General features: G+C 34.4%; 2 protein-coding genes across 2 annotated transcripts; both read right to left on the reverse strand.

The window, feature by feature from the left end:
• Positions 1 to 4,099: 4,099 nt before the first annotated feature.
• Positions 4,100 to 6,972, reverse strand: LOC125849966 (uncharacterized; the record flags this gene model as incomplete). The annotated part of the gene is made up of 4 exons (XM_049529907.1): positions 6,531 to 6,972; positions 6,222 to 6,395; positions 5,765 to 5,978; positions 4,100 to 4,256 (listed from the first exon to the last, which is right to left on the reverse strand). Coding segments are annotated over exons 1-4 (987 nt in total), but the record flags the coding sequence as incomplete, so codon positions are not given.
• Positions 6,973 to 9,006: 2,034 nt separating this feature from the next.
• LOC125849967 (GATA transcription factor 8-like) lies at positions 9,007 to 13,722 on the reverse strand. The gene is made up of 4 exons (XM_049529908.1): positions 13,664 to 13,722; positions 12,863 to 12,939; positions 11,325 to 11,585; positions 9,007 to 10,210 (listed from the first exon to the last, which is right to left on the reverse strand). Exons 3-4 carry the CDS (start codon positions 11,544 to 11,546, stop codon positions 9,398 to 9,400), a joined length of 1,035 nt encoding a protein of 344 aa, XP_049385865.1. The 5' UTR covers positions 11,547 to 11,585; positions 12,863 to 12,939; positions 13,664 to 13,722; the 3' UTR covers positions 9,007 to 9,397.
• Between the last annotated feature and the right edge of the window lie 8,324 nt (positions 13,723 to 22,046).

Genomic DNA, 22,046 nt, shown 5'->3' on the forward strand with positions numbered 1-22,046 from the left:
TGAAGAGTAATCAAATTTATGAATTTGGTTCCGTAATCATAAAGTGACTAAATGAATGATGTTATTTATGACAAATATGGCTGAGTATTGATCATTAGGACATTCTCGATGGCCATATCAAATTTTAAGTCAATCAGAGTCTATTAACAATATTCAGGAAAATCGACATGTACTAATATATAGGAAAAATAATCAAATTGAGGAATTTGAGTTATATGACGATAAAATGACTAAATGAACGACGTTTGTCATGGCAAACATGGTGAGTATTAACCACCAAAACATTTTTGACGGATACACCAATTTCAAGCCAAACAATTTCTGTTAATATTTAGGAAAATCAACACTTACTAATACACACGAAAATTAATCAAATTTATGAATTTGGATTTCATGACCATCAAATGACTAAATGAAAGTCATAGAAAAAATGGTAAATATTGATCACCAAGACATTTTAGATGGACACAAAACTTTCCGAACAAACAAAGTAAATCAATAATATTAGCATGTAGTATACACACAAAAAATATTCAAATTCATGAATTCGTGATCCATGACAATGAAATGACTAAATAAACGTTGAAAGTCATGGAAAATATGGTGTATATTTTTTCTTTTGATCTCAGAAAAGAACTAGAGATCCTGCCCCATTTACCTAGAAAATTATGTCATTTTTATAGACACGCCAAATTTTAGGTCAAACAGAGTTGACCAACAATATTTAGAAAAATCAATATGTACTAATACACACAAAAAGTAATCAAATTTATAAATTCGAGTTTCATGGTCGTAAATGACTAAATGAATGACGTTAACCATGGCTAACATGGTTAGTATTGATCACCAACCTATTTTCATCAAATACACCAAATTTCAGGCCAAACAAAGTTTGAAAACATTATTCAAGAAAATAAACACGTATAATTACACATGATAAGTAATCAATTCATGAATTCAAATTTTATGACCATGAAATGACTAAATGAATGTCGTTAGTCGTGGTGAATATAGTGAGTAGTGATCACCAATACATTTCCATAAATTGTAAGCCAAACATTATTGATCAGTAATATTCAAAAAAATCATATGTACAAATACACACGAAAAAGCAATCAACTTCATATATTCAGGTTTGATGACCATGAAATAACTAAATGGACGTTGTTAATCATGGAAAATGATGAGTATTTGATTACATGGACATTTTCGATGGACACACCAAATTACAAGTCAAACACAATCAGTCAACAATATCTAGAAAAATCAGCATATATTAATAAACACAAAAAGTAATCTAATTCATGACCATGAAATGACTAAATGAACAAAGTTTGTCTTGGCAAACATGGTTAGTATTGATCACCACGACATTTTTGATAAACAACCAAAAGTTTAAGCCCAGATAGAGCTTGTCCACAATATTTAGAAAAAATCACGCACACTAACACAAATGATAAATGATCAAAAAGACAAACATGGTTAGTATTGATTGTTATCTCCTGTATTCTGGTTAGTCAAAAATACAGAAATAGAAAAAAAGATGAAATTGACAAAATGATTTTTAATCTGAGTCCACAGAAATCACTATGTTTCCTTAAGAAATTTAATCCCCTCACTGTACCCGAGGTTGCAGATTAATTCCTCCCAAGATAAAACGGATTAACCTGTTAAAGAAGTAGCGGTACCTCAAACTTCAATAACTTTAGCGAATGCAAGAACAACAACAAGAGCACACACAGACTCAGTCGATCGACAATTTTATTTATGTAAGAAAATGTATGCAGAGAGGAAAATTTTCAGTGTCTGAAAAAATGAAAAAGACCTCTTATTTATAGCCATTTGCAGCAAGGAACGCGTCTGTTCAGAAAAATCTGTCCAGACCCGTTTTTTCCAGAACATTGTGTCCTTTGGGAAAGGTAACGACTTTTTGGAAGGATTACCGTTTGGAAAAAGTAATGACTTTTTGGAAGGATTACTGTTACACGTGAATTTCAAATAAATTCAGTTGCGCCAAATTAATTATGTTATTTAATTAACATTCTGAATTAATTTATAAGAGAAAGGAAATAATTTAACAAAATTGATTAAATAAATTTTGTCCAAAAATATTATCAATCAATCATTTGCCGAAGCCGAAGTTGAAGCCGAGGCCGAGCGAGCAACGACGACGGCGCGAGGGGGCACCTTCTTCTTAACCCTTTATGAACTAAAGGAAGTCTTTCCTAATATAAGGACAACAGTTTCCTTTCTTCTACCAATATGGTAAAAATGACCTTTCATTTGCACTTTTGCAATGACTTTTCATTTTCCCTCCAAAATTGGTTCCCCCACTTTCATTGGTTCTTCCACTTTCCATTTTCTCTTTTTATTTCCCATTCACACCTTGCTAAACCTAACAATCCCCCACATGAATGGGGAATGGCTGGCTATTGTTAAAACATATGCATGAAAAACTTGTGTGTTTAGTAAGTAAGGGTTAATCGCATCTGGATAAGTAGGTTTCCCTTTAAACTTTCTGTAGTGAACATATATCGGATATACTCGGTCAATTGGTAGATTTGATATCTTTGAACCGTCGAGCTTTAGTGTATACCTAGACAACATAAGTCACACAATCAACCCTTGAACTGTTTTTGGTTCTCATTGTTTTGTTCGTTTTAGCCATGAACACATCTCGGTTAATAAGTACTTAGAGAACTGGCCTTACCAGATTCTCCTTGAAGCGGCTTACACTTCACAATTACATAGGTGGTTTCTAACTGTGTTATCCCGTAGATACACTATTTGATATACCCTGTATCAAACTTAGAAACTATTAAAAAGTCTTTATGCCTTTATCTTGGTTACTGAACATTGTCTCATCATGGGAATGGACCATCAAATATGTTTTGACAATGTTGAACCGTCATCTATGACTTTGTTTGATCTCCTTGAACCTAGATCTTGGGATCTCCAGTCTTCTAGGTAGAGTTATCGCCACGTTGACTTGTTCTCGGCCATAGTCCTATTCCCGTCGATGATCTCTTAACTCCCTCTCTAGTTAGGCCTTTTGTAAGTGGATCCGACACATTATCCTTTGACTTTACATAGTCAATTGTGATAATTCCACTAGAGAGTAGTTGCCTAACAGAGTTATGTCTTCGTCTTATGTGACGAGACTTCCTGTTATACATAACACTTCCAGCCCTTCCTATTGTAGCTTGACTATCGCAGTGTATGCATATAGGGGTCATTGGTTTGGGCCAAAACGGAATATCTTCTAAGAAATTCCGAAGCCATTCAGCTTCTTCACCTGTCTTGTCTAAGGCGATGAATTCTAACTCCATTGTAGAGCGAGTTATACATGTTTGTTTGGTTGATTTCCAAGATATTGCTCCTCCACCAATAGTGAAAACATATCCACTCGTGGATTTCGTTTCAGTTGACCCAATAATCCAATTTGCATCACTATATCCTTCAAGAACTGCTAGATATTTGTTGTAATGCAAAGCATAGTTTTGAGTATCTTCTAAGTACCCCAAAACTCTCTTCATTGCCAACCAATGATTTTGATTGGGATTACTTGTGTATCGACTCAGTTTACTTATAGCGCAGGTTATGTCTGGTCGTGTACAATTCATGACATACATCAAACTCCCAATACTCTGACATAATCCAATTGAGACTGACTTTCACCTTTATTCTTAGCAAGATTAAGGTTTACATCAATTGGGGTCTTTGCCTTTTTGAAATTCAAATACTTGAACTTTTCAAGTACCTTTTGAATATAATGAGATTGAGATAATGCTAGACCGTTAGGAGTTTTGTGAATCTTTATTCCCAATATCAAATCGGCTACTCCTAGATCTTTCATATCAAACTTACTAGCAAACATACGCTTAATAGCTTTTATATTGGTAATGTCCTTGCTCAGTATCAGCATGTCATCCACATATAGGCATACAATGACTTCCTGACCCGTATTGTCTTTAATGTAAACACATTTATCACACTCATTGATCTTAAATCCATTTGATAACATGGTTTGATCAAACTTTGCATGTCATTGTTTCGGTGCTTGTTTTAGTTCATAAAGTGACTTAACAAGTTTGCATACTTTCTTTTCTTTGCCGGGAACTACGAAGCCCTCATTCTGTTCCATGTAGATTTCTTCCTCCAGCTCTCCATTTAAGAATGCGATTTTCACATCCATTTGATGAATTTTAAGACCGTATACTGCAACTAGGGCAATTAACATCCGAATTGATGTAATCCTAGTCATTGGCAAGTAGGTGTCAAAATAATCAAGACCTTCTTTCTGTAAGCCTTTGACAACAAGTCTTGCTTTATATTTGTCAATAGTTCCATCATCTTTCATCTTCTTTTTGAAGATCCATTTTGAACCCAAAGGTTTGTTCCCTAGAGGAAGATCAACCAACTCCCAAGTATGATTGCTTAAGATTGATTCAATCTCACTATTGACAGCTTCCTTCCAAGAGGTTGAGTCGCTAGACAACATCGCTTCCTTGAATGTTTGAGGCTCACTTTCAAGAATGAATGTTACAAAATCAGATCCAAATAAAGTAACTGTCCTTTGACGTTTACTGCGCCTTGACTCTCTTCATTGGTTTCATTCTCTTTTGGTTCTTCTCGAGGTTGTTTAGACTCCCCACTAGATGACTCAAGTCTAGTTTTAAACGGATAGATATGTTCAAAAAATTCAGCATTATTTGATTCCATTACCGTATTATCATGAATATCCGAATGTTTGGACTTATGAACCAAAAATCGACATGTCTTGCTATTTGTGGCATATCCAATGAATATACAATCCACAGTCTTAGGCCCTATTTTCACCCTCTTAGGTATAGGAACCTGGACCTTGGCAAGACACCCCCACACTTTGAAATATTTCAAGTTGGGTTTTCTACCTTTCCATTTCTCATATGGAATAACATGTGTCTTCGTATGAGGCACTCTATTGAGTATTTGATTTGCTGTAAGGATAGCCTTCCCCCACAAGTTGTGTGGTAAACCTGAACTTATGAGTAAGGCATTCATCATTTCCTTTAAAGTTCGGTTTTTTCTTTCTGCAATTCCATTAGATTGTAGAGAGTAAGGAGCAGTAGTTTGATGGATTATTCCATTTTCCAAACATATTTCTGCAAATGGAGATTCATATTCTCCACCTTTATCACTTCTGATCATTTTGATCTTTAGATCCAACTGATTTTCAACTTCAGCTTTATATTGCCTAAATGCATCTATTGCTTCATCCTTACCATTTAGCAAATAAATATAATAATATCTAGTGCAATCGTCAATAAAAGTTACGAAATACTTTTTCCCATCACGTGTTGGTGTTGACTTCATGTCACAAATATTAGTGTGAATTAGTTCTAAGGGATATGAATTCCTTGCAACAGATTTATAAGGATGCTTAGCATACTTAGATTCAACGCAAACTTGACATTTTGATTTATTGCACTCAAATTTAGGCAAAACGTTTAAGTTAATCAGTTTTCGCAAGGTTGTGTTATTAACGTGTCCCAAACGTTCATGCCATAAACATTTAGACTTAAGCAAGTAAGAAGAAGCATAATCTTTATTCATATCAACTGCAATTACATTGAGTTTAAAAAGGCCCTCAGTGAGGTAACATTTTCCTACATACATCTCATTCTTACTTACTACAACTTTATCAGAAACAAATACACATTTGAATCCATTCTTAATCAGAACTGGTATAGAAACTAGGTTCTTTCGCAATTTTGGAACATACGAGACCCTGTTCAAAGTCACCACCTTGCCAGATGTCATCTTTAGGAGGATCTTGCCAGTTCCTTCCACCTTTGCAACAACGGAATTTGCCATAAACAACTTCTCGTCTGTAGGTGCTGGAGTATATGATGAAAATAATTCTTTGTTGGCACAAACATGACATGAGGCACCAGAATCTATCCACCATTCTCTTAGATTTCCAACCAAGTTGCATTCTGAAAGCATTGCACAAAGATCGTCCATCTCTCATTTGGATTCAGCCAAATTTGCTTGATCCTTCTTGTCCTTCTTGGGACCCCTACATTCAGTAGCCTTATGACCACGTTTGCCACAGTTGAAGCAGCTTCCATTGAATTTCTTCTTAGGAGGATTGCTCTTTGGACCAGATGCTTTCTTTCTTTTCTTTGATTTTGTGGGATCTTCTTCAACAATATTTACTCCAGATATTATTGAATTACCACGTGACCTCTTTTCTGTGGCCTTGTCGTCCTCTTCGATTCTCAGCCTTACCATGAGATCTTCAACAGTCATCTCCTTGCGTTTATGTTTCAAGTAGTTTTTGAAGTCCTTCCACAATGGAGGTAGTTTCTCAATAATTGCAGCCACTTCAAAAACATCATTCACAACCAATCCTACATTAAAGATTATGTGAGTATTAAGAATAAACTTAATATTTCCAACATAGGTATTAAATAAATTTATACCTTCAACAAGGAGATCATGGATTATGACCTGCAATTCTTGAACTTGGGTGACGACGGTCTTACTGTCTATCATCTTATAGTCCAGAAACTTTGCCACAATAAACTTCTTCATTCCGACATCCTCTTTTTTGTACTTCTTTTCTAAAGCATCCCAAAGTTCTTTTGAGGTTTTCACATTACTGTACACATTGTACAGATCATCCTGCAGGCCACTCAGAATATAATTTTTACACAAAAAATCAGAATGTGTCCATGCTTCTGTTACCAAGAATCGTTCTTCAGGCGGAGTTTCATCCGACATAACAGAAACGTTCTCATTAATGAACCTCTGCAGACTCAACGTAGTCAGATAGAAGAACATCTTTTGCTGCCATCTCTTGAAGTTGACTCCAGAAAACTTTGCAGGTTTCTCAGTCGGTGCTAGGGCAGCATTTGAACGATTGTGTGCAACCGATGTTGTTACAGCACTTATTGTTCCAACATTTACTTGACTTAAATTAGTCATTTTTCTGTCACAAATGACAAACAATTTAGTATGTGAAATACCACCAGTAAAGAATAAATTCTTACACTGACTGTTTCTGATTTAACGATAAAGTTTTTATGTTCTTTTAATCGTTAACCGATTAATCTCCAGAAACCTCAAATACAGAAACTATTAAATTTCTTAAGATTGTTATCTCCTGTATTCAGGTTAGTCAAAACTATAGAAACAGAAAAAAGATGAAATTGACAGAATGATTTTTAATCTGAGTCTATAGAAATCACTGTGTTTCCTTAAGAAATTTAATCCCCTCACTGTACCCGAGGTTGCAGATTAATTCCTCCCAAGATAAAACGGATTAACCTGTTAAAGAAGTAGCGGTACCTCAAACTTCAATAACTTCAGCGAACGCAAGAACAACAACAAGAGCACACACAGACTCAGTCGATCGACAATTTTATTTATGTAAGAAAATGTATGCAGAGAGGAAAATTTTTAGTGTCTGAAAAAATGAAAAAGACCTCTTATTTATAGCCATTTGCAGCAAGGAACGCGTCTGTTCAGAAAAATCTGTCCAGACCCGTTTTTTCCAGAACATTGTGTCCTTTGGAAAAAGTAACGACTTCTCGGAAGGATTACCGTTTGTAAAAAGTAACGACTTTTTGGAAGGATTACTGTTACACGTGAATTTCAAATAAATTCAGTTACGCCAAATTAATTATGTTATTTAATTAACATTCTGAATTAATTTATAAGAGAAAGGAAATAATTTAACAAGATTGATTAAATAAATTTTGTCCAAAAATATTATCAATCAATCATTTGCCGAAACCGAGCGAGCGACGACGACGGCGCGAGGGGGCACCTTCTTCTTAACCCTTTAAGAACTAAAGAAAGTGTTTCCTAATATAAGGACAATAATTTCCTTTCTTCTACTAATATGGTAAAAATGACCTTTCATTTGCACTTTTGGAATGACTTTTCATTTTCCCTCCAAAATTGGTTCCCCCACTTTCATTGGTTCTTCCACTTTCCATTTTCTCTTTTTATTTCTCATTCACACCTTGCTAAACCCAACATTGATCACCACGATATTTTTGATAGACACACCAAAGTTTAAGTCCAAATAGAATTTGTCCACAATATTTAGAAAAAAATCACACATACTAATACAAACGATGAATGATCAAATTCATGGGTTTGGATTTTATGACAACAAAATTACTAAATGAACGAGGTTATTTATGTCAAACATGGTGATATTGATCACATGACATTTTTATGGACACACCATATTTTAGGCCAAACAAAATTTGTCAACAATATTTAGGAAAATTGGCATGTATTAATACACATGAAAAGTAATCAAATTAATAATTTGAGTTTCACGATCATGAAATTACTAAATGAACAACATTAGTTTATAGCGAACATGGTATGTATAACCATAAATTTTCGATGTACACATCAAATTTCAAGTCAAACAAGTCAATTGTCAGTATTCAAGAATATCAACAAGTACATAAAAAAACGATCAAATTTATTAGTCGAGTTTCACAATCTTGAAATGACTAAAGAAAAGTCATTTGTCCTGGCAAATATGGTGAGTATTGATTACCACCAGTATGTTTTTTTATGGATGCACCAAATTTCAATTCAAAAAACAGCATGTAATAATAATAATAATATACACGAAAAGGAATCAAATTCACAAATTCTAACTTCATGACCATCAATAATTTAGGAAAATAAGAAAAACAATAAATTGTTAAGACATGAAACTCACGAAAAAAATTGTAGTTTAGATATATATTTTTTTACCAATAACTCAAAACAAAATACTACTACTAAATTTCTTATAAATACCATGTCATATTATCCAAGATTATAAGGGTGTTTATGAAAATTTACACAAGTATTTTTGTGTCACATATCTCCAACTCCAAATAAAAAACTTCATCTCGAGGAGATGATCTCTTATATACACTTACAATTTGAACAGAAGAAAATGAACCGCAGGACCAAAAGAACCAAAAGTTGTTGGGAGGGAAAGACTTACTTGAAACCATTACTCATTCAAGAATAGAATATTGTAAAAACAATCATAGTAACTGCAAAAAGAATTCCCCATCAAAAAGATGAGAAAAAAAGGAAGGCCACAAGTCTAACAAAAAGATCACTAACACTTATAAAGACTCCAAATCTAGTCTTAAATAACACTACAGCTGCCTAGCCTGACTCCATTTTTATCTCTTAACTCTAGCTACCAACTAAAATATGTCATCTACTTCTTTACTATACCCTCACCCCCCACACCTACATCTTTGTACAAAGAACCAATGAACAAAGCAATGAAAAAACAGTAAGCAAATAACACTAAAGACCTGAAAAAAATGAGGACTAGGAAAAACTGGTGTCTGCTCTGTCTGCTCCTATGATGATTTTGTTACTCGGGGTTGAGATCTGATTGCGCGGTTGGAGTAGTACTAGCTGTGGTGTTGTTTTCAGCTTGGCCAATGATAAGGGGGCGGGCTCGTCTAGGCTTGGCCTGCTTGTAATCTGTATCCTCCTCGGGGAAAACGTTGCTTCTCATTTCCAGAACCTTCTTGTGAGAGTTGGAGTGCAAGGATGGAACGAATGTGGGACTTGCAGCAGGACGGTACTCAGGGTAGAGCCTGCCTTTCTTGTAGCGAACACCACAGGCGTTACAGAGGGTTTTTGGTCCCATTGGACCGGTTCTCCATTGAGGCGTCTTTGTTATCTCGCAATGCAAGCATTTCCTAACTGCTTGTGGCGTGGGCTGGTAGTTATCCTGATTAGTCTCGATTGGAGCTAGAGGAACTGACAACTTGATTTTCTTTTTCTTCTTCATGGGAGACTCGGCGAAATTCTCAGAGTCCAATGAGTTAACTCCAGGGGCAACAAATTGCTGGGGAATTACTGATGTTGGAAACATGAGGTGATTTACTGGCCGGGGATTAAAAGTTGTAGGACGAGAACGTTTAGTCCGAGCACGTTGTGGACCACGGGGGCATGGACTAAGAGGAGGAAGTGTTTTCCCCGGTCCCGAGCTTGATGTGGATGAGCTGCTGCTGCTGCTGCTGCTCTCAAGTACAGAAACAGGACTTGAGGTCAGGAATTTGCTATCAAAGGACTCCTTTTTGACAGAACAATGTTCTTTTCCCAGTGTCAAACCCTCACAAGAGAAGGAATCCTCCACGAACGTTGAAAGCCACTCGAGTTGAACGATATCCTCGTACTACAAAAACAGAAGAGAGAATCATATGATTAGAGTTTATATAAAGTTATATATGGACAAACACAAACATCACAAAATTAAGCAAAACATATGTTTTGCTCGAATCATCCAAAAATGTTGCTGCACCATGTCATATCTTACAAAAATAATGCATTGTTGGAGGATCTAACATGGGTGGAGCAGCATTTCCAAAGGGTCCAAGTAACATAGTTCTAAACAACACACAATTGATAACAACAACATACCCAGTGTAATCCCACAAGAGAATGTTAGTTCAATGTGCGGCTTAAGCTATTGCAAATTAGTACCTCCTCATTTATTATGACGGACCCTCAAAAGTCAAAACGTCAACCAATACAAGTGGAAATGGAAGGAAGCAAAATTTGTATGATTTTACCTACCATGGAGGACAACATCCTTATGGGCATTAAATGGAGAAACAAAGTATCCAACCGAGTGGGTGTCGAATCATCCAAAAGTTATTCAGTGTTAGTGGATCCAACACGGGTGCAACGATCCAACGAAGGTTTTAAGTGACTTTAAATAAGGCTGGCACCCCTTTACCCCACCTAATAGTAAATGCTCTTACATCATACAGATTGAATTTGAAAGTGAAATTTCAGTTAAAAACTTATCAACAAATTGTTATCAGTAGAATGTGTGGACAATTTTATCAAATTCTAAAATCTCCCAAATGATTGAACTGACTGTGTATCTGCAACAAGTTTTTGAACAGAAAATTTAAAATCCTACCTACCATTACCATGCTTTTAAGATGACGTGACATGGCCGGACACCACCATCATTTGAAAAAATCATTTTTAAAAGTTAACACCGACAACCAACAACAACAACATGGATGTACGCAGACCTTACCCTGCCTCATGGATGCAGAGAGGTTGTTTTCGTAGTCAAATACTTAAGAAAGATAGCAACCAATCCCACAATAAAGACATTCGAATACAACACGTCCCACGACAATTACTTACAATTATAATGCATAATTTTCGTAATTCTGTTTACTACCACATTAATATCCAAAAAATCCCAAAATCATGATGATGCAAATTTAAGAAAATCACAGTGAAGTTCAGTTGCTGCAGACTGTACTCACCGGAACTGAGAGCTCCGCCGAGAAGTCTGAAGCTGAATTGCTATAACTGCCAGAGAAAAGAGGGTCGGAATCAGGCAACGGATCGTTCCAAATGCTTGGAAAATCCTTACAATCAACAGCGTCAAGGCCACCACACTCATTCTCTGGGGAAAACTCAATCAAATCTTCCATATGGTCAAAGAAGCTGCTACAATCTATCTCATCCACGAAATCCGAACCCATGCTAAATATTCTCTTTTTATACTAAACTAAACTTTTTACCTGTAAAATATCAAAAACAATACAATGAATTATGAATGTACAGATAGAAAATTCATCTACATTTCAATGCAACAAAGACGAAACTTGAATATATATACATACACAGAGAGAGCATCAAACTACCTAATTTTCGATGTGAATTTGGATACAGAATCTTCGAAGTTTTAAAGAAATAAAATTTACATATTTAGAAACAATACAAGAAGTACTATAAGTCGCAATAATTAATAATTCAAAATATCATAGAAAATCGTGGTCAAAAAAAGAATATCCTTGACTCTCCTAAAAATGCAACATAATATACATACACACGTGCACACTCTCCCTCTGTTCCATTTTATGTGGCGTTGTTTCCTTATTAGTCTGTCTCATAAGAATTAATAGCACATTTTTATAGCAACATAACATCATTTCGATGTTTAATACCATAAACTTCAAAATATCTTAGAAAATCATGGTCAAAAAGAGAATATCCTCGACTCTCCCAAAAACGTAACAGAATGAATATACACATACACGCTCTCTCTCTCTCTCTCTTCCATCTTATGTGGCATTGTTTCCTTATTAGTCAATTTCAAAAGAATTATTAGCACATCTTTATAGCCACATTACATCATGTTGATGTTTAATACCATAAATTTCAAAAAATCATTCTTTCTTTGTTAAATAAACTCAAACTCCGTGTCTACTGTTCAGTCAAACACCGTCACATAAATTGAAACAGAAAAAGTGTGTACATATATGCGTAATCATGAGGTGAAGGGTGTGGGCCACCCCACCACCACCTCCCAACATAATCTTCAAGCTGGAGCAATGTTGTCATAATGATGCTTGCCAGCACAAAGGGGTTTTTATGGCCCATTTTAGCAGAAAAAGTTGAAATTCTTTTTAGATTCTTGTCAATCAGAAAAAAAAAAAAAGTAAAATAAATTTGAGAAAACAGATGGGGCCACAAACATTTTATGGTTGAACCGACAGGTTTAGTAATTTGAACAATCAAAGTATCCCGTATTCACACAGGATCTTTTTAAAGAGACCTGAATGACTGGTTCCGCAGCTCAAACCCGTCATCATCACACTTTAGTAATTTGAATAATACTTGGAAAAAATATGTGAAAACACAAATGCTAAAATTCAAAAATCAAAGCATCCCACGTTCACACTGAATCCAAAAAGAACTGATTCCGCAGCTCGAACACGTGATTGTCACACTTTAGTAATTTGAATAAATCGAAAAAAATATGTGAAAACACAAATGCAATAATTCAAAAGCATACCTCTTGAGAAATGCAGAAAAAAGTTGTCAAATTCTCCAAATTTGTCAAAATTTCACTCAAGTAAATAGCTTTTTACCCTGAAATATCAAGCAAAAAATGTCAGAAAAACATCAATACAATGCAATTGAAGACTAAAAAGCAAAACTTCATTTAGAGAACTACAGAGCCAACAACTAAACAGTAATAAAATTGCGAGCAAATTGACTCGAACACTAACATTTATTGCAACTAAAAAGTAACTCAAATTGCGTGAAAACTGACCCGAATACCATAACTCTAAAAATAACACTCATAGACTCCAGAAATCATGTTTAGCCATAAAATTTCGAAAAATTCCGAAATTCTCAAGTTTTTGCTGTTTTCACCTTTTTCTCCTTTCCAATAATTCACAAAAATTCAAAAATAACTCCAATTTATATTCCTCCCCAAATTACAAAACTGCAATTTTCAAATATTAATTTTTCATAGCCAAAATTCAAAAACTCCAATTTGTATTCTTCAAATACAAACTTCAATTTATATTCCTCCCCAAATTACAAAACTGCAATTTACTTGAACCAAAAAAAAGTAAGAGTGTATACTTCACCTTATCAAATAATGAATTTAAATGCCCGCAAACTGATTCGGACACCAAACACGACCAAAGGACACCACACTCAAGTAATTAACACGATATATGTATTGATGAGAATCAACAAAAACTACACGCAAACTGACTCGAACACTCACACTCACAAAGGCACTAAACAGTACAACAAACAACAACAATAAAAATAAAAATAGAAAAAAAATTTGATGTACCTTTGAAGAGAAAGAATAATAGAGAAAATGAAAAAAGAGTTTACTATTAGTATGAGTTTATAAAATGATGAAGAAGAAGGTGCAAGTAGGTGAGGTGAGCCTCTTACTCATTGCTAGCTGTACCTTCTTTTTTAACTTTTTATTAAAACCAATCAGTCAATCTACACACATATTTCTCTTTCTCATTTTCACACGGGTCCCATACGTTTCTCACCGCTTTCGAATTTCAAGCGGATTCAAAATTTAAAATTTATTGATATAATTTGACTTGACGTGAAGTTATAGAATTTGTATGAGTATAAATTATTTTATTAACGATAAAAAAAAATTAAAAAATTAGAATTAAATTATTATTAAATATAGAAATAGAGAAGTATTGGAAACGCTTCTCAACTTGATACAAATTATAAGTTTCATCCCTAAACTGTCGATAGTCTTAAAAACATTTTTCTACTTGACTAACTAAACTTATATTCGTCCTGATACAAATTATAAATGTATTTCATTCTTATTACAAGATTGTGGGGCGGGGCGGAGGGGGGGGGGTGTATTTAAGTTCAATTATAAAAGAGTATTTTTAAGGCTGACAATAGTTTGAAGATGAAACAAATAATTTTGATATATTATATGTAAGATATGTACTTAAATTATTAGATTTAGTTGGATTCACAACTTATATTGTTCCTTTATTACGTAACAACAATAATAAGTAACATATATTTTCTTAAGTAATTTTGATCGGATATATAAAATCTTCTTGGATGGTGTTTTCTTTTTTTTTAAGTTCATTCAAAGTAGGGGTGTGCACTATTCGGATTAAACCGAATAACCAAACCAAATCAAACCGAGTTTTTATTTGGATTGGTTTTTTGGTTTTTCGGATTGGTTTTGGATTAATAAATTACTTTGTTTGGTTTTTTGGTTTGGTTTTGGATTTTAAAAATAAAAACCGAAAAAAACCGAATTATATATATAGAATGTTTAGGCTTAGAATTAAGTTGGAGTTAACCACTTTTGTCCCTTTTTGGTTATTGTCTCTCATGATGATTACATTTATATTTTATGTTTGAATTACATCTATAATAGGTATACTTATAAGTATTGTCTTTTAAGTTTTACTTATGATTTATATTAGAAAGTATATTTAAGGGATTAAATATTATTACTTTGGGTTATAGATGTTATTAATTATTGACATAACCGAATAACCAAACCGAAAAAGCCGAACCGAATAGAGGAAAACCAAACCAAACCAAATTTATTTTGGATCGGATTGGGTTACACTTTTACAAAACCAAAAACCAAAAATCCAAACCGAATAATGTAAAACTAAACCGAAAAACCGAATGCACACCCCTAATTCAAAGTCAATTTAATACAAAATAAATCATACTCCATTCATTTTTAATTTATACTCCATGTCTTAGTTAAAAAATAATTATTCTAAAACGAAAATGTGTATAATGATATAAAATATCCTTAGAATTTTCGGTCACAAATATATACCTTAATAGGTTAGATTTATGGAGTTACTTAATATAGTAAACTAAGTAAGATTCATTTCTAAACAAAGGGAAAAAAACATCTAGAATTAATACTTTTATTATATATGTATCACATTATAAACAAATTAAAAAGAAAAAAGTGTCGATCTTTCTATTCCGTCATTTGACTTATGTTTTTCTCATAACATTCAAACTTAATAACTTTATGAAATTGTGAAATCTTGTTAAGAAATTGTCTGCTGATCAGTATAGTTATCAATATAGACCGACTCGATCCAACTCGATCAAGTTTCGCGGGTTGACGGGTATGCATACTCGATCGGACTTTTTAAAAAATCGTTCTTAAATGAGCTTCAAAAATCATTATTCACTATCGCGAATAGTCGAATACACGTATATTTTATATTATATACGTGTACGCCGTAACCTTAACGTAGACGTTCGCGCGTAATTATTGGCGGTGTTAACGGCCGTTATTTTTGACATTTCACTTTGTTCCTTTTAAGCCCAAAAAGGTTGACTTCTCCATCTAATGAGCAACTGTATGTCACGCACCAATCATATTACTTGGATATGATTGATTGACGTTTTTGCACCAATAAGGAAAGCGAGTGCTATGGACATGCTCTCTAGCGCGTGAAGTTTATTGAGCGGATTGAATTTTTAAACTTGACAATTATTACATATTAATCACTAATTAAATCAATAAGATATTAATTGACTCTTAGTTAAAATCGATCGAATTATAATTATGCTAACACATATTTGAATTGTAAAATCATCCTCTGCAACTCTATAATATAATCCATGCTTTACGAGTGAATTATCGGTTATATTAATACATATTTGAAATAAAAATAACATGATATATTCTCTAAAAGATAATCCATAATTATAAAATTCTAATCTAAATCACTCCCACATTATTAACCCAATAACCTTATAATACCAGTAATCTAGTAACACTATTTTTATTTGACTTATCGATGATGATTTGATTTTTGGACATCTGTCTAAAAAAAAGATAATATAAACGGTAACAAATTAACTAATGATGCATCCAAAATTACATGACTTTTTTTGTTTTTAGTATCTACTCCCTCCGTACATATTTAGTTGTCCACTTTAAAATGACACACAGATTAAGGCAACAACAATTAGCATAGTGAAGTTACAATTTTACCCTTATAGTACAATTTACTTCCAAAATAAATTCACTCAAGATAACTAATCAATACTGGAAAGTTCATAAGTTTATTTACTTTATTTATGACAACTTTTCACTTTAAATAAGGGTATAATAGGAAAAAAATTATTGTCCTTTCTTGATTTGTCAAAATGGACAACTAAAAGAGGAAATATGGACAACTAAATAGGGACGGAGGGAGTATTAGATACTCATTTCTGGGTTCGATAGATTTATAATCACGTTAAAAAGTCTCACTTATATAATAAAATACTTTGTATTAGAGATAATATTATTTTCTCGATTCGATATCGAAATATTTACTAGATTGATACGTAGCATCTGACCACAACCTTACATGAATATATTACATGCCTTTATTGTTTTGACATAACTTGTATTGTACTCATTGAATATATATCTTCCTTCCAAAATACTCTTCCCCTTTAATAACTAAAACCAAAATATAATTCAGGTAAACACCTATTTTCCAATTTTAAGTCATTGGATTGGTGCAATAACTTAATATATTTATATAAATATAAGTTATACCATCATNATTAATACCCTACATTCCTCCACCTGCTCAACTCTTTCTCAGGGAACTTTCCAAGTGTTCCTTAGACAATTAACACTGCTGAGAGAGTCTGATTTCACCCAGAATCCCTCTAATCCAGCCTTTTTACAGTATCTTAGGGCCTCCAATATTGCAATGATTTCCGCTTCCGTGTTGGTTCTTAAACCAATATCTTCTCCCTGTGCATATAAAAGATTACCACATTTATCCCTAATACAAAATCCATAAGAACTTTGTCCCGGATTCCCTCTGCAAGCCCCATCTGTATTCACTTTAATTTTATTCCTTGGTGGTGGAACCCATCTTACGCTCATGGAATGAAGCTTAGGTTTGTATTCACTAAGATATTTGACTATATCCTGCCATTCTGTAGGGATCTTTTGTATCCAAGGGTATTTCAACTTAATGAAAAGATGTATCTGAACTCTGATCTGCTCCTTCATCTGATTATAACTGCATTTTCCTCCATGTTTGATTGTGTTCCTTCTCCTCCACAGTGTCCACATTATCATTGCTGGAACTGCTCTCTGAATTGCCATTAGCTTTATGTTTGCATCTTTGGTCCACCATTTTGTGATTAGTTGTTGCAAATGCATGCCTTCTATGTTTATACCTGCACGAGTAGCAAACTGCTTCCACAGCCTATTGGCAATAGAAGCTGTTAGAAAAAGGTGGGTCATAGTCTCATGTTTGCTTTCATCACAACACCAACATTTTGAGACAATCTGTATGTTCATCCTTTGCAAGTTATCATCTGTAGCTACCCTCCTTTTCCACACCCTCCACAAGAAGAAACATAATTTAAAAGGTATTTTGGGGTCCCAAATAAAATTCAAAGTCTCTTCTTTTCTCCTTTTTATTCCTCAAACCCTCCCAGGCAAATTTCACACTGAATTCTCCATTCATTTCCAACATCCACCAAGCTTTATCATTCTTCCCCTCAATTAACTCTGGTTTAACATTATCTATTATGCATTCTATTATCTCTTCTGACAAGTGATTCAGAAGTTTATGTTTATCCCAACTCCCATTATGAATAAACTTTTTGACCTCTATTTCTTCTTCCTTAGCATTGTCTCCCTCTATATAGTATAGAGCCCCTAGCTTTGTCCAATTGTCATACCAGAAACTTGAGGACCCATCAATGGTTTGCCACCAAATATTATGTTCCACCTCTTCCCTGATCATCACCATCTTCCTCCAAATATGAGATCCCCCTAAGCTTTTGGCCATTATAGGATGGGCTTTCTTGCAGTATTTGTTCCACATAAATGCACTCCACAGTGAGTTTGTAGATATCCTGAACTTCCACCATAGTTTAGCAAAAAGTGCATTGGATAGGTCATGCAGTGATCTGAAACCCAAGCCACCTTCTTCTTTTGGACTGCATAAGTTCTCCCATGTTACCCAATGCTTACTTCTTGTACCTGCAATGTTGCTCCAAAAAAACTTTGCAAATATCATATGTAACTGTTTAATAATCCCTTTAGGTGGATTCATTGCAGTTAAAAGATATACAGGCATTGATTGGAGCACATGAGCTACCAAGATGTATCTTCCCCCAAAAGAAAGTAGTTTGTTTTGCCACAATAATATTCTCTTTCTCACTTTCTTCAGCAGCTCTTCAAAATGATCTGATCTTCTTCTCCCATAAAATATAGGACATCCCAAATAAGTGAAAGGAAAAGATCCCTGACCTGTTCCTGTCAATTTCCTTATTCTTGAGCAATCTACAATAGGCACTTTCTCATGAAGATATACAAAACTTTTAGATAAATTGATCAGTTGGCCAGAAACATATTCATATTCTCTTAGCACCTCATCATCTTCTTTATAGATCTATGATGTCCATAACAGAAAAAAATAGTGTCATCAGCATATGACAGATGGTTTATGTCTGGTCTCCACTTGGGCATACCATACCCTCTGTAATCTGGATCCTCATGCAGTTTATTTAGACTCCTTGATAAAACTTCAGCAACAATGATGAACAGAGTGGGAGATAATGGGTCTCCCTATTTCAGTCCCCTAGTGGATTTGAAAAAACCTTGTTTTTGCCCATTAATTAGTATAGAATACCAATTATTAGTTAGTACCCTCCAAACCATATCAATCACTCTTTCCCAAAAACCAAATTTTCTCAACACTTTTGTTAGAAACACCCAAGACACCCTATCATATGCTTTAGTCATATCCAACTTAACTACAATATTATTCAACTTGTTTCTTCTATTAATGTCCCTAACAGTTTCTTGAGCTAACAACACATTCTCAGAAATGCTTCTACCTTTTACAAACCCAGCCTGATTGTTTGAAATAATCTTGGGGAGCATTGAGACAATTCTTTCATGAAGCATTCTAGAGATTATTTTATTAGAAAATGTACTTAGACTAATTGGCCTTAAATTTGAAAAAGTCACCACTTTTTCTTTTTTGGGAATAAGCACCAAATTAGTGTGAGTAACATACCTTGGCAACTCTTGTCCAGCAAAGAATGCCTGCACCATTCTAGTGATATCCTTGCCTAAGATGTCCCAACATGTCTGAAAGAACAATCCTGAAAAGCCATCCGGTCCACTAGTGTTGTCTCCATTTAAAGCATCCACCACTATCTTTACTTCATTCTCTGTTGGTGATTTACTGATTCTGTCATTATCCTCTTGTGTGATCAAATAAGGAATATTCTCCAGCATGCTGTAGTCTCTGTCTCCCCTCACCTCATTGAATTGCTCCTTAAAAACTTTGACAGCTTCTTCCCCAATGTTCTGTGTACCACTAATGATATCTCCTTTATCAGTGTGAATCTCATCTATATTCATCCTCCTTCTTCTGCCTTTCACATAAGAGTAGAAGAATTTTGTATTTCTGTCCCCATCCTTGAACTAGCTTAATCCTGACTTCTGCTTCCAATATTCCTCCTCAAGTTTTAAGTATCTAATAAGCTTTGCCTCTACCTTCTTCAATTCTTCCCTTGAATTCTCATCAGGCCTAACCTCCAGTACATGCATAGATTATTGGAAATTTTACACAAATATTATAACGTTAAGACCTAGTTACATCACATCCCTATTCTTCTTCAAATTACAAAAATTCCTTAAATTTGATGGAATGCGGATACATCCCATAACATTCTGATACATCGTTCAACGTTTTGATACATCACGTCTCGATTTCGGATACATCACTTAATGTCCCGATACATCACTCGATGTCTCTATACATCATGCACGTCCCAATACATCGCGTAAAGTGATGTATCTGAGAATAAGAGAGTAGGAATTTTTATAATGTTTTCAAATAAAAATAAATTTTAGAAAATATGATAAAATAAATTGTGTATTTAGGTAATTTTTCCTAANTGTCCCCATCTTTGAACCAGCTTAATCCTGACTTCTGCTTCCAATATTCCTCCTCAAGTTTTAAGTATCTAATAAGCTTTGTCTCTACCTTCTTCAATTCTTCCCTTGAATTCTCATCAGGCCTAACCTCCAGTTGAGCTTCTTTGGTCTGAATAATATCTTCTAATGTAGCAATTTGCTGGAAAATATTCCCATATTCTTTTTTGCTCCATTCTGCCAGAGCAGTCTTTACTTTTTTCATCTTTGTTTGTACCTCTGTAAATGGGGACCCTACAAAATCAATCTTCCAATTATCCTTTACAATTTTCTTGAAATCTTTGTGTTTTGTCCAAAAATTCAAAAATTTGAAAGGCTTAATCACTGGTTCACTATCTAAGCTACATTCAACCAGTAAAGGTGCATAATCTGATCCTTGTCTCAACAAGTGTGTTACTTCTGAAGCTGGGAGTAACTCAAAAAACTTTTGATTGCCCATTATTCTATCCAATCTTTTAAATATGAAAGCCTCTCCTATTCTTCCATTCCACCATGTATATTTACTCCCAGTGAATTTTATCTCCTTTAGGCCACAACTACTCAAACATTGCTCAAAATCAATAGTCTCTAAATTTGACACTGGTAGCCCTCCAAGCTTTTCCTCTTAATTTCTTATCACATTAAAATCCCCACCGACCACCCAAGGCAAGTGATTGCCTTCAATAACATTCTTCAAATCTTCCCATAATTCAAATCTTTCTATTGCACTGCATCTAGCATAAACTACTGTCATCAATATCTGCTTTTGACTGCCAGTGTGAGTAAATCTAACAGTAATTTGTTGGATAGTGTCTGATATGATGTATCCCTCCCACTCTTCATGCCAGAATATCCAAATTTTTGAAGAACAGTTAACTAAGGCATTTCTTAGTCCTATTCTCCTCCTGTAACTCTCTACTTCTGATGGATTTTGAAATGGCTCAAATAGAGTAATATATGAAAAGTGATGTCTTCTATTAAGATCTAGTAGTCACTCAAAAGCATTTTGAGTATTCACTGATCTTATATTCCAAAAGATGATGTTGTCTATCATAGATCACAAGATGTTTGCCTCTCCCTACTACTCCTTGTTTGCACCTGTAAAGGTACTGTAATCCCTGTTTTAGCTCTTCTTAGTCCATTTCTCAATCTGTCTAGCTGTTTGGGTGACAAATTACCCTCTTTGCCAATGCTTTTAATGTTTTCCTCCATCTCTTCATCCTCCTCCTTGTTTCTTAGAACACTAACTTCCTCACAATTTGGATCTTCTAGCATCCCATTTGTGGTTGCTATTGCTTGAACTTCTTTGCAAAGAGTTGAATTCCATGCCACTGGTGCACCACTTGGATTTATGTTTATTTCCCCCTGCACTTCCACCAACTCTTCATGTGATTTCCCTATTTTATTAGTACTCTGTACACTCTTTTCTGTTTCTTGTTCATTGTTTTTGCTCCATCGCTCCCCAATACTTTTTTGCCCACTTCTTCTCACATGTGATCTGATTTGTTCATAGTTGTTTTGATTTGTGTCTTCCTTGTTGTTGTTAGTTTCTGATTGTTCTGATTGCATCTCTCTTTGCTTCACTACTTCTTCCCTTTTATCTTTTTCCTGACTGACATTGTCCTTTTTCTGTGATCTGGATTCACTTTGTCCTTCTTCTACCTCTAGTGCAGTAAATTTGTTCAGAATAGTAACAACACCTTCCTCATGTGGCCTAATTTTTTTGTGCCACTGTTGTGCC

The sequence above is a fragment of the Solanum stenotomum genome, unplaced genomic scaffold, assembly GCF_019186545.1.
Source record: "Solanum stenotomum isolate F172 unplaced genomic scaffold, ASM1918654v1 scaffold12009, whole genome shotgun sequence".
NCBI lineage: Eukaryota > Viridiplantae > Streptophyta > Magnoliopsida > Solanales > Solanaceae > Solanum > Solanum stenotomum.

Excerpts from the sequence above, each read along its gene's own strand:
- LOC125849967 (XM_049529908.1), bottom strand. The coding sequence starts at position 11,546 with ATGGGTTCGGATTTCGTGGATGAGATAGATTGTAGCAGCTTCTTTGAC. Across the intron at positions 10,211-11,324 it reads CGGCGGAGCTCTCAGTTCCG|TACGAGGATATCGTTCAACT; the intron begins GTGAGTACAGTC and ends CTGTTTTTGTAG.